The sequence below is a fragment of the Microtus pennsylvanicus genome, chromosome 2 (assembly GCF_037038515.1).
Source record: "Microtus pennsylvanicus isolate mMicPen1 chromosome 2, mMicPen1.hap1, whole genome shotgun sequence".
In the NCBI taxonomy this organism is placed as follows: Eukaryota; Metazoa; Chordata; class Mammalia; order Rodentia; family Cricetidae; genus Microtus; species Microtus pennsylvanicus.
The window spans coordinates 2,193,751-2,214,847 of NC_134580.1; the positions used below are offsets into that span (position 1 = coordinate 2,193,751).

A 21,097-nucleotide genomic window follows, 5' to 3' on the forward strand; every position below is an offset into this window, starting at 1 on the left:
AACTACCTGGTTATCTGCTGTCATCTGTTCCAATAACACACCTAGATGGGAAAGAAACTACTGAGGAGGGAACTGTCTGGGAATGCAATGGTTAAGATTTTATCTCATTTTATGCTAAAGAAGGGGCCTATATTGTCTAGAAGGCTTCAAATTTCTAGGGTAAAGGAACCAACCCTCTTCAAACTCACAAGAAGAGGTGACTACAGATGTGTTCCACCAGGCCCAGTTCAATGAAGTAGACATTTATACCACAGCTTCTGAATAAAAAGCACACATAATCCTCAACAATGTAACCTGTGTATTTGTGTTATGCAGGTGAGGAATATCACACAGCAGGTACAAGGCTGTTGCCACCATGGCTAGACAGTCTGGGATCTTGGTACCTCTCCAAGCGTGCACAACTCCATGATTATCCAGACGGGGTTCTCTGTAATGACTCCAATCAGCTTCACGATGTGAGGATGGTCGAACTGACGCATTGTTACTGGGGGAAAGTGGTCTTCAGTTAATCTCCTGAAGCCTTTTCAGGTTCTTTTTTTTGGGGGGGGGGGGGGGAGTCTCGAGACAGGGTTTCTCTGTGGTTTTGGAGCCTGTCCTGGAACTAGCTCTTGTAGACCAGGCTGGTCTCGAACTCACAGAGATCCGCCTGCCTCTGCCTCCCAAGTGCTGGGATTAAAGGCGTGTGCCACCACACCGGGCTTCACGTTCTTTACATTACCTCACTTTACACACAAGGCTGAATCGTTAAAAACTTTGTGCTCAATGTCACAGGTCAATCTTGGTTGTATGTGAGTGAAAACTGGCAGAAAAAAAGGCACATGGCACTATCAGGGCACAAGATAAAACCCATTCTGGGGAGAAAATAAGGTGAAAGGGGGAGTTCAAGAGTTATACCCAAAAGGCAACAACAGGGACTTCTAAATCTTGAACATAAATAGCTCTAGCACCTATCACTGTGGTCTTGTTTGCCAGAGTGTATATATATATATGAATGATCTCAGGTCCCTAAAGAGAACCATTCCCACATAGCAGTAAGGAACTGTGTGAAAGAGAAACACTAGATGGTATCTGGCTTTCATGTTCTACTGTGGCCCAGTACTTTTGTCAGGAGGGACCCATGCCAAGTGATGTCCACAGAAGTCATCGGGCTTGACCACCTGACTGAGTCCAAGGAGACCCAGAATGTACTGCATACACATATACCTATGTATGGCACATAACCATTCAAATTTTTTACAGCTATCTAGCATCCTAACAAAAGCTAACCTTAAGAGTTACAGAAGCTAAACGTCCAAGTAGTTAAAGGCAACCAGTTCAGTGGCCATAGAAACATAAGACTTTAGACTGCTAAAAAAACAAAACAAAACAAAACAAAAAATAAAACAAAAGGATGTCAAGCAAGGAAATACTGTAACATCAAAAGTATCCATCTCTGAGTGAGCATGCACACATGAATGCAGCTACCCATTAAGGCCAGAAGAGGAAGTCAGATTCTCTGGAACTGGATTTACAGGTAATTGTAAACCACCTGATGTTGGTGTTGGAAACTAAATCCAAGCCCTTTATAAGAACATGTACTTAACTGCTAAGCCATCTCTCCAGCTCCTGCTTGTTTCTTTGGAGAATAGAAACCCAAAATATATCATTAAATTCTGTATTGTTAAATTCAGGTCACTGCTTAATCACTCTGTAACTCTGGTTTTACATAATCATCACACATAGTTTTCATAATTTTTTTAATATTTACTTATTATGTATACAATATTCTGTCTGTGTGTATGCCTGCAGGCCAGAAGAGGGCACCAGACCTCATTACAGATGGTTGTGAGCCACCATGTGGTTGCTGGGAATTGAACTCGGGACCTTTGGAAGAACAGGCAATGCTCTTAACCTCTGAGCCATCTCTCCAACCCATGATTTTTATTTCATTTGAAATAATTAGTGCAGATAATACAGAGCACAGAATGAGGAGGTGAGGAGGGTCTTGAAGTCATATGGAAACTGTCACACTACACTAGAATTCCCAGGTTAAGTTTAGCCTGTCATTTATCTATCTTGCAGTAGATGAAGAACTAAGGGCTGCCACCTGCTTGTCAAGTAAACTCATTGCAACCTTGCCTTTCTGTGTAGTCCTTTATGTATCTGTGTTTCTGCAGCACTGAAGAATTGAGATGGAAGCTACATTGTCATCAACGTTGAAATCTTTACTATCTGGCTCACAACCAAAGTTGTTGAGATGGCCTAGACATATTCTTCAATTCTAGGCCATCTTGCCCATCTTACTTATAGCCTGGGAGAGTCATCTACACTGCACCTGTCACAGTCCCCAAGGAAGTAGTGAGCAACCTTGTCAACAGAAAGTCTTAATCTAACCTGGCTATTTCTATAGAAATATACAACTGAGTTCTGCAGTGGTGTTCTCCAAAATCACAGCACATCACCTGCTTAGATATATGCACTTGTGAAAAAGAGACAATGCATAAAACCCTCTCCAAGGTAAGGCAGGCAGGAAGCTAGGTCTGAAGACTAGCTGGTCTGTCATTCTGAGGCTTAGGTACATGAGATAAAAGCCATTGGCCAGGTCCCTTTTTATTCTCAAATCAGGGATTGAAGAATATGTCTAAAGATACAGTTAACAGATGATATTACAGTGTGAATTACTCTGTGGTGACTGACTAGATGGCCAGGTGGCATGAAATGTAAAGTGGAAGAGATCCATCCAATGTTTGTGTACTGACCACCACTGAAGTTCTGTCCTGTGCTGATTGCCTTCCCCAGGCCAAGTCCTACAATGGTCCCTGTGCAGAGTGATGAGTATATAGCCCTTTCCCCCACAGAGTTTAAAGTCTAGAGGGAGAGACAGATAATAAGCACATGTGATCATTGTATATATATTTAATCATGAACTCTGAGGAGCAGAATGTGGTCCTATGGGTGACAGTAGCGGGCAGGAGGCAGGGACTTAAAGGATAAGATGCAGAAACCCTAAGAGAAGAGAATGAACATCAGTGTGCTTGATATGGACATGCTAGATAAGATCCTACTTCCCACCACTGTTCTTTCAGGAGAGAAGGCCCATAATGCATAGCTCATCTGAGACAGCCTTACAACTGGGATGTAACACACCTAGGCCAGAGGGTTGAGGGTGGTAGGGAGAATCAATTCTTTATAAATTTCACTCAGGAGGCTGTCATAGGAAGCCTCTCCTGGGGTTTCGGTCTGACTCTGTAGGGCAGGAAGCTAGTCATGATCCTGACTCATCTATAGCTTATGGGCTCTATCAGGACAGAACTGTGTTGTCTTGGTTACCTCTGTACTCATGGTGCCTGCCAAGATCTAGGCTAGAGTGATTTATGCGCAAGTATCAACTCCAAGATGCTAAATGCTACAGGAAGCAAATAAAAAGCATGTACCACCTTCCTCTACATGTAAACATGTCTGCCTGTGGAAACTTGACAAATCTGGACATTAATCAGCAAGGTGAGTAATGATGCCTTATAAAGTGAAAGCAACTTTCTTGCAAAGACAGCTGGATTCAGGAAAAAAGTCAGAAGGAGTTGCACAAAAGTTTCAAAGAACTTACAGGCTTCTTGAAGGAACTTCTCTCTCACGCTGTCCGAAGTACAGTTTTTACATGTTTTGATTGCAACAGCCAAAGCTGGATTCTCCTGTGTCAGGGAAATTATAGAATCATACATACATGCAAAAAGTTCTCTGTATTAGTCAACACACACACACACACACACCCACACCCATTTGCTTTGTAACTGTGGATTTATGATCAGAAAGAACTAGAACTATAAAATGAGTGAGTTAAAAAATATTCTGTATTTTTAACTGAAAAAAATTCCAGAGTAAAATGGACATGCATGTGAAACGCCACAGGTAAGTCACTTATGTATGTACCAGTGAAAAACAGATGCAAGGGTCCCTGCTTTGGGTCAGCTGGCATTCCAGTGTGAAACACCAAAGATAAAGTCAGTCATTTCACAATGTGTTAGAAATGCATTTTAGCAGAAAGGAATAGATCAGGCAAAACGTGGGGGACAAAGTGGTGGCAGCTGTACAAGGAACACTTCACTAAACAGATGAAAGGAAGACAAAGATCCTGAGAAGATAGAGCTAGTCATACCGAGGGGAAGTTACATGTTATTAAAGGAATGGTGAACATGCAGTTCAAGGGAATTGGGGATGGGGGCAGTGTACCAAAGGCTTCAGCAGCAGAGTGTGTGTAAGTGTAGAAACACAGACAGGGAGCTAGACGGAGGTGTGGGATAGGAGAGTGAGCCTCAAATGAGTAGCACTCTTGCAGCAGCCTCTCCAGTGCCCAGAATGTAAGCAGAGTGTAAGCAGGAGCCACTGTGCATAACTGAACCTGTGGTTCTGATCATTTGGGTTTGGAAGGGGCACTCTGGCTCCATCTGCTGCTGAGAGATGATACAGAAGGTGAGGTGAGGCATGGAGAGTGATGTGAAAGGCTATTGGTGGAATGGACAGTGGGCAGCAGTGGAGGTGGGAGGAGGACTGGGCATTTGGATTTTTTCCCTCAAAGTTGGGCAAAAGTGGCCCTTGTAGTGACAGGAAAGAGTGAATTCAGGTTTTGACCAGAGAAACTAATAATGTGGAAGGAAAAATCAGAAGTTAATGGTTTCTAAAAGTGATAAGCTGGGATGTTGTTGAGACACAAAAGGCTTTAGGGACAGTCCAAGTCCTTGAGACTATACATTGCTAGAAGAGACAGCAGGTCAGGACTGTGCTTTGCACCTCTACAGCAATGGGAAAGTCAGAGAAAGAAGAAATAATGGTAAAGGAGACTAGGAAGGCATGACCTACAGAACAGGAGAAAATCCAAGAAAATGTGTAGCTCTAGAATCCAAAGTTTGTCTTCAATAAGTTCAAAGGAAAGAGCTTAAGAGAAAAAAGAAGGGAAGAAATGGTCTGTTGTTTTGAGCAAACCAAGGACACGGTATGGATGAGCATGGGCAGATAGATATTGTATTTGATAAAACCATTTATTTACCTTACTATATGTAATAGGCCTCACTTTCTGTCATTAAGCAAAGCAAAAAAAAAAAGAAGAGGAAATAAAAGTGGAGTAAACAGGACTTTACAAATGCCAAGTCACCTCGGTCTCACTGTCTCTGCTGCCTAACTCCTGTCATCATCCTATGAAATGTAGATTAATAACCCAGGCAGAGGCACACTTCAGGACGAAGGCCATGATATAGTGCTGCTGTGAATCCTTCTTTGAATCCGTCTACAGCCTCTTGCTTCCTAAAAATGGCTAGGTGTGAAGAGAACTGTGCTATCTGATCTCCTCTATGTGGTCTGTGTTTGGTTTCCTTGGTCAGCTCTGAGTATTTCTGTGATCTCTGTAGGTTTCCCATTGGACTACTGCTATTTTTTTCTTGAGAATGGACTACTCGGACCCAGGTCCTGTGTGCTGAACATGAGTCAACAGCTGCTAGAAGGCATAGTAGGTGCCAAGCCCATGCTGGTAGAAGGACAGCTACTTAAAAAGTGATTCAGGGCAACTCATAGTCACCAAAAGTATCAGTTACAAGCAGCAAGAACTGGATTTAAGAGAGTTGAGGAAAAAAGGAGCTTCACGCCTTTTCAGTGATGGGACATGCTGAAGGACAGGTAAAGCCATAAACCATGTGACAAAATATAGACTAACAGAAATGGGTTAATTTAAGTTGTAGGAGTTGTTAGGAATAAGCCTGAGCTATCAGTCAGACATTGGTAATATAAGCCTCAGTGTATTTATTTGGAAGCTGCTGGTTGAACAGAAATCCTACAAAAGATGTTTCAATGTGGGACTGGAATTTCCCCATAAGACCTGACAAAGCTTAAAAGAGGATACTAAACACACACACACACACACACACACACACACACACACACACACACGAATCAAACTCGGCTTCTTGGTAACTGCTTTTTCTTGAGTAGGCTGTTTGCTAGTGGCAATCAGAGGCACAGCTCCTTTAAGAGACTGTGTCCTGACTCAGTGCTAGGTGGTTCTTTAAAGAGGTTTTGCGATCAAACACTTAAATGGGATTTATAAGCAGCAGGTGGAATACTACTCAGTGGCAGCATAGACCCAAAAGCTCCCCAGAATTGGGGCAGTAAATGTGGCTCTTGTGTTGGTACCTCTGCCATGAAGCTAGACTGTCAGGGAATCAAGCGTGGTAGAGTCAGCCGCCAAAGCAGAGACACCACTTAACATTTTAAAGGCTCACGTGGTCAGAAAAAATATTACAGATACTCAATAAAGAGAGATTCAGATGAAAAAAAGAAAGAAAAACTCTAAACATATTATAGAGTGTTTAAAAATATACATAAACTTGGGAGAAAGAGTAGATACAGACAATCATATGAAAATGCTTAAAAATAACAAAGTTCTTTAAAAAGGAATAAAGTCGGGCTGGAGAGATGGATCAGTGGTTAAGAGCATTGCCTGCTCTTCCAAAGGTCCTGAGTTCAATTCCCAGCAACCACATGGTGGCTCACAACCATCTGTAATGAGATCTGGTGCCCTCTTCTGGCCTTCAGGCATACACACAGACAGAACATTGTATACTGAATGAATGAATGGATGAATGAATGAAGTCATAAAGATGGGAAATACATAGAGTTTGTATTCTGTGTATCACTGTGTTGTCATTGAATTTTCTGAATGCTAACAAATGAACAATAACTGTTAAAACACACTGGATTATGAAAAGTGCTAGATTAAATCAACCTATATATTTAAAAAATGTTTTGACTTCAAAATGAAAGTCAAAAGATAGGCTGCTTTGGAAGAAAAATTATGCTTTTATTTCCACAGGAAAGGAGAAGCTGTGGATTCATTCTGGGTTAAAGAAAATCAGGTCTGGTTGCAGAAGACTCCCTGAAATCTTGGGTACAGACACTTAAGAAACAAAAAACCTACAAGAACTACAAGACACATAACACATATTTTACCTGCTCAAACATAAAACAGAAAAATCCTCTTTAACTGACTTTTGCACACCACATAAGTTTTATGTATTTTAAGAACAAGGGACCAAGCACCAATGAAAATGGATGAGCCAGGTGATCCAGCATCTGAAAATGCCTCTGTTGCAGTGTTCTTCGAGTTATGCATCCATATAAGCTTGAAGGCTTCTGCCTGAGATGGTACAGCCTCACAAACTATTCTAGCCAAGACTTAAGCATTATTCTGAATTTTCTCAGGAATCTGCTAAGATGCCAGTGCCCCCAAATAAGAGAAAGTAGCCTAGAAAATAATACCCACATTCCCAAAAGATGTGCTATAGATGCTTATTATGTAAGGGAGGTTGGTTACAAGTTGTTATTGGTAATGATCAGGAAAAAAGTTAAACAAGGGAAGTTAGGTTCTAGGATCTTTTTCTCAAATGAAAAGGGGGATATAGAAATGATAGGATAAAAGGGTAGACTACTGAATCTACTTTAATCCAAAAAAGAACTATTAATTATTTTTTCAATTTTTTTTATTGATATTTATTGAGCTCTACATTTCTCTCTGCTCCCCTCCCCCCTTGAACCCTCCCTCAAAGTCCCTATGCTCCCAATTTACTCAGGAGATCTTGTCTTTTTCTACTTTCTACTTCCCATGTAGATTAGGTCTATGTAAGTCTCTCTTAGTGTCCTCATTGTTGTCTAAGTTCTCTAGGATTGTGGTTTGTAGGCTGGCAATCTGTTGCTTTATGTTTAAAAACCACCTATGAAGCCGGGCGGTGGTGGCGCACACCTTTAATCCCAGCACTGGGGAGGCAGAGGCAGGCGGATCTCTGTGAGTTCGAGACCAGCCTGGTCTACAAGAGCTAGTTCCAGGACAGGCTCCAAAAACCACAGAGAAACCCTGTCTCAAAAAAAAAAACAAAAAACCTATGAGTGAGCACATATGATAATTATCTTTCTGTGTCTGGGTTATCTCACTCAAAATAATGTTTTCTAGCTCCATCCATTTTCCCACAAAATTCAAGCTGTCATTTTTTTCTGCTGTGTAGTATTCCATTGTGTAAATGTACCACATTTAGAACTATTAATCTTAAATATTATATAACGGTTAGGATTTTGGCTTATTAATACAAATTTAAAGTTAATTTTGTTATACTATATGTACATTTCTACTCTTGTTTAAGGTATTGTGTTTATGCAGCTCATTTAAAAATATAATAATTAAGAAATACAGATTACTAGTCATCTATAATAGTCAAAATTATAGTCACGTTAGATATGTTTTCAAGGTTACACACAGATATATTTAGATAGATGGTCTTCAAACACTTCAAAGAATTACTGAATACAGCATTTAATATGTTTAATAATCGAAGACTTTTCATGACAGTGAGATATGCCTGCTTCTCGAAGCACCAATCTACTTCAGAGAAGATGATGGGCATCAAAGAAACTCTGTATGGAGTTTGTTTCCTTTATGGTAAAAGCTAGCTATATGGGTAAAGAAACTATCCTTGCCTCAATTGCTGACAGTTACTGTTCAAACTGGCCCAGCAAGATGCAAGATATGAACTTTGCAAAGATAAAGAAGGACATGCCGGGTGTTGATGGTACACACCTTTAATCCCAACACTCAGGAGGCAGAGGCAGGTGGATCCCTGTGAGTTCTAGCCCAGCCTGATCTACAGAGTGAGCTCCAGGACAGGCTACAAAGCTACACAAAGAAGCCCATCTCAAAAAACCAAGGAAAGACAGTTCTTCAAAATTCCCTGCTTTACAGGAAAGACTGTGAGCTATGCTAGGCCAATAGGCCAGAGCTGGATGCCCTGATGTAGCAGAGGAACTTTGGGTGACTGTCTAGGCAGCCTGATGTCCCTTATCATTAGGTAACATTTCATCCTTCTGGTGTCTTTGATGGAGTTAAAGACTAAATAGTTAAACTTACAATTTTCCTTAGTAATGATAGACAGCAAATTAAGTATAAAACTTAAGATGCAACAAAATAAGATAGATAATATTTTCTCTAATTTTGATAAATAAAAATAGACTGGATATTGTAACTGTAATTCTTAGTTGATAACTGCTTTTGTTGTATATAATCTTACTATGTTAAAGTTAAAACCTTCCTTCTTAACTAGACAAAAGGGGGGAAATGCTGTGGAATAATCCTTTTGTACACTGTGAAGATTTGTCACTGTGATTGGTTTAATGAAGAAACTGACTAGCTAGTAACTGAACAGGCTAAAGTTAGGAGGGAAGAGTCAAACTGAGAATGATGGGAAGAAGGGGAGAGTCAGAGGAGTTGCCAGGAGACACAGAGGGAGCAAGATATGTTGGACAACAGGTAAAGCAACGAGCCATGTGGCAATACATAGATTAATAGAAATGGGTTAATTTATGTTGTAAGAGCTAGTTAGTAGTAAGCTATCAATCAAGCATTTAAAATTAAAAGTAAGACTTTCTTGTGGTTGAGAAGAGGCTGCCCGGACGGGAAAACTCTGTCTAGAGGGAGATCCTCTGTTCACTATTTTCAAACACTTAGCTAATTTACCTTGTGCCTTACAACTTTATGACACTAACATGCTAACCTTCGACTAGCACCTTTTGTCCTTACTTTCCCTGGGAACCTAGACTCACAGAGAGGAGCCACTTACTTTCTGAGTCCACCAGAAGGCACAAGATTATTTTTAAGGTGGCAGGATGTAAGCAGAGCTTTAGACAGCACTTGGTAAGGGTGAATTTTATGTTCCCTTTTGAATAGATCATGAGGGAATTAGAAGTGAGACAATATTTTTCTGAATGTTTTTGTGAGGTTGTTTTGAATAAGTTTAATTTTTTGGTTGCTTAAAGAGAGAGAGAATGAGAGACAGACAGACAGACAAAGTTTCATTTTGTTATGTAAATAGGCTGCCTTGATCTCACAATCCTCCTGCCCTGTTTCCTAAGTGCTAGGATGTCAGGTGTGTCCCTCCACACCTCTTCCACCAGTGAGTTAACATTGAAGGCTGCTCTTTCTAATGTGTGGGCCTCACCCTGAAGACTTCCACAAAGAAGTGAGAACTGAGAATATTTACTGTCTTTTGGCCTTAGAATAACTAGCCTTTACTTTCTCCACTGTAGACCGGCTGGCTTCAAACTCACAGAGACCTGCCTGCCTCCAAAGTGCTGGGAATTAAAGGAGTGTGCCACCATTGCCGGGCTCTAAGATAGATTCATTTTTAAAAACAAAATGATGGCTGGAAATGTAGCTCAGGAATATAGCATTTCCCTAACATGTCCAAGTCACTAGATCCAAACTCTGACAGTACAGAAAGGAAAAAAGGGGGTGTGGCAGACGACAAGGAAGGAGTTCACCAATTCTGTGGTGTGTGCCAGGTGAGAAACAAGTCTGAAAATCTACTCATCAGCAGCTGTAAAAGGAAAAGGCAGCCCACCTGATTTGGTAACAGAAATTCATGAGTCTCATTTCCTATCACCTCAGACAGGCAGAGCCATGTCTAAGCTTAGGTCTTCTACCCAATTAAGACCCAGGCTTCCTTTTGCTGTATTTTATCCTCAAAAGGTGGAGTTAAGACAATGAAAATATATACAGAAATAGGTTTTTTGAAACGGAAAAAAGAAAATAGATAAATGTATAATAAAGTGATGGAACACAGTACAAGAATAGAGCTATGTGAAAATTCTGGGTGCTTGTGAGAAAACTCTAAGAAAATAAGACAAGTTTTATAACCTTCATTTCTTCAAATCACAGTCAGCTGTTGGTATTATGTACCTCTATGGAAAAACATGTTTTTGTCACATGTGGCTTATCCTCGGGACTGAACACCTTATTTGTGTGATTCTGCTTAACCTTCAGAATATAAATTGTTTGATGCTCTGAATAAAATGGGCCTCTGCATGAAACTTTAGTCTACCTCATTTTAAGACCAGCTCTCCCAGGTTTATACTGCCAACTAGAACTGTAAACAATGTATCCTGTAATCCAACTTAAGAACACAGGAAAGGCATCAGAAGCAGAACACCCAACTACATGATGGAACAGGAAAGAAGCATTCCCTTATACCTGGGTAAGGGATATTTAAAAGGGCAGTTATGGAGGCTCTATGAAAAAAAGCATCTTGCCGGGCGATGGTGGCACACGCCTTTAATCCCAGCACTCGGGAGGCAGAGGCAGGCGGATCTCTGTGAGTTCGAGTCCAGCCTGGTCTACAGAGCTAGTTCCAGGACAGGCTCTAAAGCCACAGAGAAACCCTGTCTCGAAAAACCAAAAAAAAAAAAAAAACAAAAAAAAACAAAAAAAAAACCAGAAAGAAAGAAAAAGTTTCTTCAAGAAGTATATACTGAAATAATTCTGAAACATAATTTAAAAATCATCAATCTAGAAAGAAAAAGAGAAGTATGAGGGACACTAGTGAAGTTATGGAGATACTGGCTAGGAGATATGTAAAATAAAGAGTGCTTTGGAAAACTGGTAGATAAAAAGTTAAACATAATTACTATATGAGGAAGTTCCACATATTATTGTTCATAGCAGCATTTAATAACCAAACAGTAGAAACAACCTAGATGTTTAGTAAGTAGAAAATAGATAAATGAATGGGACCTGGAGGGATGGCTCACTGGCTAATAACCCTTGCTACTTTCCCAGAGGATCCAACTTCAATTTCCAGCTCCCACAAGGCAGCTCACAACTGTCTGTAATTCCAGTTCTAGGGGATTCAACATCCTCTTTTGACCTCCTTAGACACCAGTAAAGTATATGATGCACATATATACATGCGGGCAAAACACTCATACACATAAATTATTTTAAAAAAGGATAATTAAAAGGCGGTTCATCTAGGCAAAGGAATATATATTATAAGGCAACAAAGAGGAAGAAGCAGGCATACTGTAGGATTCCATTTATATGAAATAGTCCCTCAACAGGGAAACTGAGAGGCACCCAGGAGGCAGAAAGGGAACAAGTGGCTGCCAGAGGCTAGGAGGGACGTGTAGTGTGAACTAGGAGGGATGTGTAGTGTGAACTGGATGTGTAGTGTGAACTAGGAGGGATGTGTAGTGTGAACTAGGAGGGACGTGTAGTGTGAACTAGGAGGGACGTGTAGTGTGAACTAGGAGGGACGTGTAGTGTGAACTAGGAGGGATGTGTAGTGTGAACTAGGAGGGATGTGTAGTGTGAACTGGATGTGTAGTGTGAACTAGGAGGGATGTGTAGTGTGAACTAGGAGGGATGTGTAGTGTGAACTAGGAGGGATGTGTAGTGTGAACTAGGAGGGATGTGTAGTGTGAACTAGGAGGGATGTGTAGTGTGAACTAGGAGGGATGTGTAGTGTGAACTAGGAGGGATGTGTAGTGTGAACTAGGAGGGATGTGTAGTGTGAACTAGGAGGGATGTGTAGTGTGAACTAGGAGGGATGTGTAGTGTGAACTGTAACTGCTGACGGGTACCAAGTTTTTTAAGTGAACAAAGAGTTTTAAAACTGACTGTGGTAAGTTGTTGCGCAATTTTGTAAACACTAGCCTTATATACTTAAACAATCAAAAAATCAGTCTTGATTTCTGGTAGTCAAAAGGACTTACTGGGCTCAGGTACACGCCTTGATGTACGTCTCCAAACTGACCTTCTCCAATACAGCGTCCAAGTTCTATTCTTTCTCTCTGAATCTCATAATCCCTGGCTGAAAAACACGACCCACACATATATAAACAGGCACAGAATTCCAAATGTTGGTATAGCACGATACATTTGTCTAATTAACATTCATGAATACATTTTCATTTGCAGCATACCAACATAAAAATGTTTGAAAGAGTGGAACTCTCTTAAACATTATCTTAAAGACTATCAGCAATCAATCAGTTATGGCGTTAGCAGAACTACCAAACAATGAGTTTGGCTGAATGTAGTTTTTTTTTAAGTCCATAATGTGCTTAGGAATCTGATTTATTTGGTATCATATAACTTTCTAAATAATGGCTCTAAATACTTAATTATATGCTTAATTAATAATCACTACTGGTTTAGATATTAATATATGAAGACTATAAAATTATTCAAAGCAATTATTTTTTAAATAACTGAAATTTGTAAGTATGGAAGCAACATTAAACTGTTAGGAGTAAACTATATTTTAAAAGTTTAAGAGTTTTCCACTTCATTATAATCCTATCTCTAGATTATTTATGAAGCTAAAAGAGTTTAAAGAGGCAGTTTCTAGAAATTAATTTCAAAATTAGATGACTTTGACTTGAATATACCAGCACAAATGTTTGAGAGTATGTATTCCCAAATGATGAGTTACAGTGAGTTATTTAGCAGACTGCTGAGGCACATGGAAATAAAATATCTGCTAGGAACACAGAAAAACCAAACTCAGGTAGATTAGCCATTTAGTCTTAGGTCACTTCAAGCATGAGAATCACCCCATGCCACCCTACATGTGTTCCAATTGTGGCATGAGCCACACAACAGATAAGAGTTAACGGACTCCTGTGTCAGACAACTAAATCCAATAGATCGCACAAGTTTTAGACAGCTGTTTTCCTTCCTCTTTAAAATCAATTTAGCTAATAATTCCATCGATTTAACAGTATGAGTAAACCAATGACAAGTTTGAAAACATATTAACTAAAACTGAAACACCGTATCACTCCATGGTGGCAATTGCAAGCAAATGCAGTTATGTCAAAGGATCCTGTTACCTTCATCTATTCCATAGCTTTCTGTATTGCAATTAAGAGAGGAAAAAAAAAGTGGAAGACCTTGCTTAGAAATTGCTAGTAGCAATTAGGTTAACAACAACAAACTTGGAGAATACATTTCAATAGCATTTACTTAATTATTTTAAGCACAGATGAATAAAAAAGGAACGAAACACATATAACAACTAAACATCTTCGCATTAACTCAAAGACATTTAAATAGGTATTTCATAATTCTGGATAAAAGATATTTGCATTTCCTAGTCTATTATAAGTAACAAAACACAAATGTGGATTCTCTGAAATGACTAAAGGCTAGTCAAAATAGCAAACCCAAGTTGAACTGATTTTCCAAGTTGCTACTGGCAACCCAAACCTATGTATTCATCTCAGTTCCTGTACAGATGTTAAAGGGACTCTTGAAAGACAGGTGGACATGCACAGAGAAGTACAAGCCTCAGAGGCCTGTCTGTTTTCTCTTTGTTTTGGTAATGTCTCCCTAATGCATACAGAAAATCCACAGGAGAACACTTTAAAAATATTCAACAAGAAAAGTACAGAATTTCAAAAAAAGTAGGTTTTTTTTAATACATAAAATCAGGTAATTTGGACTCCAAGTTAATTCTTAAGGCCTAGATGTGGCCTTTAATTAACTAATTGATTGATTTTTACACCAAAGTGAAAATTTAAGGACTTATCTAATTCAAGATATGAGGACAACAGACTCCCAAGCAGGGTCTGGGGCATGTAGATTTTCTTCTACCAATAAGGTGCATAGCCACTGGGAAAAAAGAGTATGCTGGCTTTTCCAAGCTGGAATAGGCCATAAAGGGTTCTGTGTTGTGCTGTCCAGTTTTGTGCAAGCTCCTTCCAGTGTGCTGCTTAGATGGAAGGCTAGTCTCTACTAGTGAATGGCAATGAGGATAATTCAAGGAGAAAAGCAAGCCACACAATGTATGCGAATACACTTTTGAACTTAAAGTAACACCACTCAGTCTGAGCATATGCACATCTGAACTCGAAATAATACTCATTTTCTATAGATGCAAAATAATCAGTGAAGGCTACATTATCATAGAACCAAAAAAATGAGGTCATGAAAATTCTACAATTAATTGAAAGAAATTATTTCTGGCAACTGCATTTCAGGCTTCTGACTTTAAGGGAGGTATACAGACTTCTACCCAAAAGCTGAAAGAACATTTCTGTTAGGTGCTCAGATGACAGATGTGCTCTTCTAAAGCTTTTGTGAGAAGCAGCCTACTCACTTGAGGGCATGGTGTATGTGTCTTCCTCATCGATAATCTCAGCGTAGTCATCTGTCTCTGGAAGAAAACAGACAGGTTAGGTGAACTCAAATGCTTGACCACTTGGCCTTTAACATAAATTCAAGCAGCAGGATTCTGTGTCCCAAACCCACACTGTGCAAATGTCTCCTCAGAAAACTAGAATTTAGATTTTGCTCACATGTAATTATGGAAAAAAAGGGTCAATGTGGCCCAATGTCATCACATACATTTGTTTATATCATCAAACAAACTTTTTTATCAGAAGGCAAATAGGCTAATAGTCCTTGTGAAGACCAGGAATATGTGAATTAAGCACTACAAAATTCAAAGGAGATGTCTATTTAACCTAGAGCTCTCCCTCAACTGCACCAAATGTACATATGTACCACACTGTGGCCTGATGTGAATTCACAAGTGAGACAGGTGTCTTCAAAGTCCACTTTGCTCCATTTATCCTGCAAGGTCAACGGTCAGTTTCTTCTCAGAGAACATACAGTGACCCAGTTACTGAGGAGACTATACTGGGCTGATTTATTGCATTTATTCTATCTAGGTTAAAGAAACTACATTCCAGCAATTTATCTTTTGGTGCCTTTTTACCCAGGCAAAAGATCTGATAAAAAGAATAAGAATAAACAAACAGCATATTAAACTGAGTTATGTTTGCGATAAGGTTTGCCCAGGCTTACCATAATTCCTTTGGGTAAATGCAGCAACTTAACCTACCATGACCATACTGGGAAAGTTAAAAAGAACACTCATGTAGAGAAAATTGCCACTGCTGAGCAACACCAGTGCTGTGAAGGCAGCTAAATAGACCTGCCAAGCTGCTGACAAGGCTTTCCCAGTGCTGGCTTGACACCTGCACTGAACCCAAGAGTTCCAAGTGCACCACTCTCATGCACCGAGGTCAAAAGCACACCAGTCAAGGGAATGCCAGAAAGCACATTCTTTCCAGTGATGAGGATGTTAGCCATTGCATGCACTACAACAAACAAGATAATCACAGCCATCAAACCTCTAAAGCAGTGGTTTTCAACCTGTGGGTCACCACCTCCACAGGGGTCATATTTCAGGTAATTATAAGTCATAACTGTAACAAAATTAGTTATGAAGTAGCAATGAAATAATTTTATGGTTGAGGGGTCACCACAGCATGAGGAACTGTATTAAAGGATTGCAGTATTAGGAAGGTTGAGAACCATTGCTCTAAAGGGAAGAATGCAGTTTTGAATGTGTAGTCAGTATTAAAAGGGATTAAAAGTTAAAAATTAAAAGAAAAAAAGTCTGGCTAGGGATTAAAAAAAAACCACTATCAACAAATCCACTCTCCTAAGTCCTAGATGGCAGATGGAAGTACTATTTTCACTTGTTTATAAGCAGTGTATATATAAACTTAAAAGCAAAATTTTTGTTTTGTTTTCCGAGACAGGGTTTCTCTATGTAGCCCTGGCTGACCTGGAACTCACTTTGTAGATCAGGCTGGCCTCAAACTCATGTAGATCTACCTTCCTCTGCTGGGAGTAAAGGTGTGTGCCACCACACCCAGTTTTTTTGTTTTTTTTTTAAAAAAAACTTTCTTTTTTCTTTTTTGCTTTTTTCAGACAGGGTTTCTCTGTATAGCCTTGGCTGTCTTGGAACTCGCTCTGTAGATCAGGTCGGCCTCGAGTTTATAACAATCCACTTGCCTCTGCTTCCCGAGGACTGGGATTAAAGACATGAGCCACTACCGCTCAGCTTAATTTAATTTTTGAAACTGTTATGTATATGGATATTTTGCCTGCATGTATGTCTGTGTACAATATACATATCTGGTGCCCACAGAGGCCAGAAAAGGGCATCAGATTCTGGAACTGTAGTTACAAACGGTTGTGAGCCACCATGTAAGCGCTGGGAATTGAAGCTGTCCTCTGGAAGAGCAAGCAGTCAGTGTTTACAGTCCCTAATACAAAGTTTTAATGAATCTGAAGTCACCTTCTACCTTCTCCTCTTGTCTCCTTTACTGAGTTCTCAGAGACTTGCCCCTGTAGGCCTTCCACTTTGCATTTGTGTAAGACAGTCTATAAAAGAGGGTGGAGAGAGCTGTTCATGCGTCTCTAATAACCATGGTGGAAAGGATTCTACTGCAATAGCTGAGACTGTAGAAATGACACCCTACTCAGATGGGTCTCTGTCAATTCTTTTTCTCAAAATATAGCAGACTTAATCACCACAGTACCCTATAAACTGAATGCACCAAGGTCACTGCAGCACAACTTCTCAGGTAGCAGAAGATCACAGCACGCTCATTCCAAAGTCAATCCTCTCAGGTAACTGGAGTCTACTGTTTGAATGAAAGATGTCACCAACAGCAACAACCTCACCTGAGCATTACTATGTCCTAAAGCTCACATAGGCTCACAGTCAGTTTTGGTTTCTGCTACCATCCCTTGCTTCAAAATTTTCCTCAAATTAATTAATCCTATTCCTTGTTTTTAATTCCCTAATGTCATCCTTTAACTACCTCCTTAGTTGGCTTCCTCAACACTTATCTGCCCGCCTATCTAGAGCAGGGCCTTACTATACATATTCTCCTCGGTGCCTCAGCATCTAGCACAGTGCCTGGCACAAAGCAGGTGCTCAGGAGCTATGTGCTAAGCAATAAGGATGACTGCATGGTGGCAACACAGTGAGACAGTACACACTCAGGACCTGAGAAACTTATTCAGAAAAGCATAGACAGCATGCAGCAGAGCATTCTGTATCTATCAGTTTACCTGCCTATGCCACAGCCATGCCTTCATGTGTTCAAGACAGCAGCATGCACCTATGGGGTTATGATGAAAGGAGGAGACGATGGTAACAGGCATTGAGAAAAGGCAGGCACTTCTGATGCTGTTGTTCACGAGGGCTATCTAAGGACCTGAAGGTAAAGAGTTCTTGTCTGCAGAACCTTTCAGTCAGTCCTCATTCAACTCAAGTGCTTCCAAGACAAGCTCATAAAATCCCCAGGAGATACTAACCTTGAAACAATTCAGAAGGCAAGAAATGGAAATGGCTTTTAAAAAGCAGGCTAGTATCAATATGGATTTGGGAAAATAACATTGCCTACATTTCAGTTAAACAACAAAACCACAGAGCCTGTATATGCCTGGTGTAGTGGCTCACTTGGAAGATAAAGGCAGTAGGATCATTCAAGAGTTTGAGTGAGACCTCATCTCAAAACCATCAAAACAGAAAGGATTTGTGTATTTCCTAAAATGTTATTTGAGTTCTACACAAAATCTGAGGACTTATGAGAGTTGTGTATTGCTTTATGGATTGATTCATACAGAGATTACTGTGGAAGAAGTAGAAACCAGGTAAAAGTCTGTATCTTTAGGGAGTGTGGGACAGTGTAACTGGTAATGCAGGTGATTTACATGTTCAAGATCCCTGGGCAGCTGCGGAGGCCAGCCAGAAAATGCCCCTCAAAAACGGCATTACAGGAAAAACAGAGTAAAGACAAAAAAAGAAAAAAAAAAGAAAAGTTTGGAGATCTGAGCACCAAAATAAGAAAAGAAAAGGAGGAAAAAAGGAAGCTGGATCCATATTTTCCATGTAAGTTGATTGGGAAAGGCTGACAAATGCTGAATGCTATGAGCTCTCATCAGATCCTGTTCTCACACACAAACTCAGGAGGTGGGTGGGTCTCAACATGGCTCTGTGACACAAAGCTTTGGCTCTAAGATGTTGACCTTTCAAAGGGTTTGGAATCAGGTATGGTGGCATACACCTCTAACTCCAGAATTTGGGAAGAAGAGGCGGGTGGATCCTCTGTGAATTCAAGGCCAACTTGGTCTACAAAGTGAGTTTGAAGATAGCCAGAGCTGCATAAAAGAGACCTTATTTCAAAAACACAAAAACAACAAAAAAGTATTTGGACTTATACTTGTGAGATCAGACAATCCTGTGCTCTAAGGCTATTAAAATACATATTTTGGGGCAAAATTTCGCTCCAGGGACACTGAAGTTCATCAGACCTGTAAACTGGTAGACAATTTTGGGATCATCAGCCTGTAAGTTCAAGGTTCAAAAGTCAGGTATATATACTTGTCATTTCAGCTGTGCATGAAGCTGAGGTGGGACAATAATTTGAATCCAGAAGTTCAAGGCCAACATGAGCAATACAGCAAGACTCAAATAAATAAAAAAAAAAAAGAAGGCTGGGGACATAGCTCAGTTGGTATACCAAGCATACATAAGGCCCCAAGTTTAGTCCCCATCACCATGTGAAACTGGGCAGGGTGGCACACATGTGTAACTCCAGCATTTAGAAGATGAAGGCATAAGGATTAGATGTTCAATGCTAATGTTATCCGTGGTTACAGAGCAAGTTGGACACCAGCATGGGCTGGACAAGAACCTATCTCAAAAATAAGATAAAATAAGATAAATCTGAAAAATAAATAAAAATAAGTATTATAAAAACAGGAACTTCTAAATTTGGGAATATTATTATAATTTGTATGTTTCAGTGTCACACTATGAATAAGAAGATCACAGTTCAGAAAATGAGAGACAAGTTCTCATGTGACAGCCCAGTAAAAGGAGACAAAGCCACTATTGAAACTGACAATATTCACCAGTGGCATCATAGGCTCATACCCCGGCACACACACCCCTGGAGCTACATGACTGGGCTTGCCTGGTGTTTACAAGGGATGCAGTGGTGCAGCATGAATGCTGTCCTTGGGTCTAGAGAACTAAATTCTGATTCCTGGTGAGTGGCAGGACATACAGCTCTGGTCCTATCTCTTTCTAATCCCCAGCAGGAATGTCTGCTGTAGCAGGCAGGTACCCAAAACTTCGAGAACTGTTCTCTTGACTGGCTTTCCTGATGCCCCTGGGCCTTGGAAGGTGGCTTGTACATGTGTGTATGTGCCTGTGTGTATCTACGCTGAGCCATTAATCCTATGTACTAATACCACCACAGGCTGGCTCAATTAGGTAATTTGGGAAGACTAATCAACCTTAGGGTCTTATCCTGCCAAGTTAACAGATGTGTCATAAACTCTGAAGAAACCATATAACAGTACAAAGCAGTCTTTTTCTAAAAGCCACAACAAGGCCATTTTATTCAAAATCTTAACCAACTACATGACTACACTAAGAATTGGAATACTTTGTCTGTAAGAAGCCAAGGAAGAAGAAATGTTTTAGTACTGTACTTCTGTGGTAAGAAGTACAGCTTTTTTGTTTGTTTGTTTGTTTTTTGCTGTTCAAATCATACCTTGGGCAGACAGGTACCACACCAAAAAAATAGGAGAGGCTGTGTTCTATAAGAACTTTAATTACGGACACTCTAGTTTGAGTTTCATAAAATTCTGATGCTTTAAGTGCTAGTTCTCTTTTGAAAAATTTCCCTCAATGATTAAAAGCATAAAAACATTGTTACCTCAAGTGGCAGTTCTAGAACAGGTGGGCCTTAGTGTTTTATAGACCCCAACCAAGACTACAACTCGCTACTCCCTGCAAGATGGGGCATTGCCTTGCTCTGGCTAACACAGTACCATGAAATTGAAGTGTGATGAAAGCTTATGTAAATGCTTGCAATGTATCCATCTGTGGTAATCACTGCTTGTTTATAGTCATCTGCATCTGTGCCTAGCAGGAATCCTCCCAATGACTACAGGGGCCTTTTCTCCTGGGGAGGCAGAGAAAGCAGAATAGAAAAGTAGAAAAAGCCTAGCTTAGAGCCCAAGGCCTACCTCTGGTCTCTTTCTGCTGGTCAATGTCTCCATCTGTGAACTATGTGGGTTGACAAGGTACAGGAGGGATGGCAGGTGGTCTAGAACCACAAGAAACACTCAAGAGCAACAGGAGCTGATACCTGACTATCACAGAGTACCCCAGAAGTGAAGTTCCACAATATCTTCAAATTCCACAAGGAACACAACCTTTCCTGGAATTATGTTAATTACAAACTGCAGAATCTTCAGAATGTTTGCTCACTCTCTGTAGGTTTGCATCTCCATCTCTAAACACATAGGAGTAAAAATTTCCACTGAAGGTATTCTGTCACTCAACCAAAACGAAAAGTACAAATTTCCCTCGATTTTAGTTTATGTAACTTAATTTTCTGGAATGAATATACCTCATTTTGTGCAGAA

At 40.1% G+C, this 21,097-nt stretch overlaps 1 protein-coding gene across 17 annotated transcripts in view; it reads right to left on the reverse strand.

Moving 5' to 3' along the window:
* The window catches only part of Ptk2 (protein tyrosine kinase 2), a 212,388-nt gene that overhangs the window by 60,376 nt on the left and 130,915 nt on the right, over positions 1–21,097 (reverse strand). For 10 of the 17 annotated variants that reach the window (XR_012909539.1, XR_012909538.1, XR_012909536.1 and 7 more), the window contains 5 exons: positions 14,946–15,002; positions 13,678–13,698; positions 12,556–12,653; positions 3,584–3,668; positions 384–484 (listed from right to left, as the gene is read on the reverse strand). Coding sequence is in view for 11 of the 17 variants with exons in the window: in XM_075959480.1 (XP_075815595.1) it covers positions 384–484; positions 3,584–3,668; positions 12,556–12,653; positions 13,678–13,698; positions 14,946–15,002 (362 nt within the window). In the remaining 6 variants the exon portion in view is untranslated. The remainder of the gene's footprint in view (positions 1–383; positions 485–3,583; positions 3,669–12,555; positions 12,654–13,677; positions 13,699–14,945; positions 15,003–21,097) is intronic. The other 7 variants (XR_012909540.1, XR_012909537.1, XM_075959490.1 and 4 more) reach the window with 1 other exon arrangement.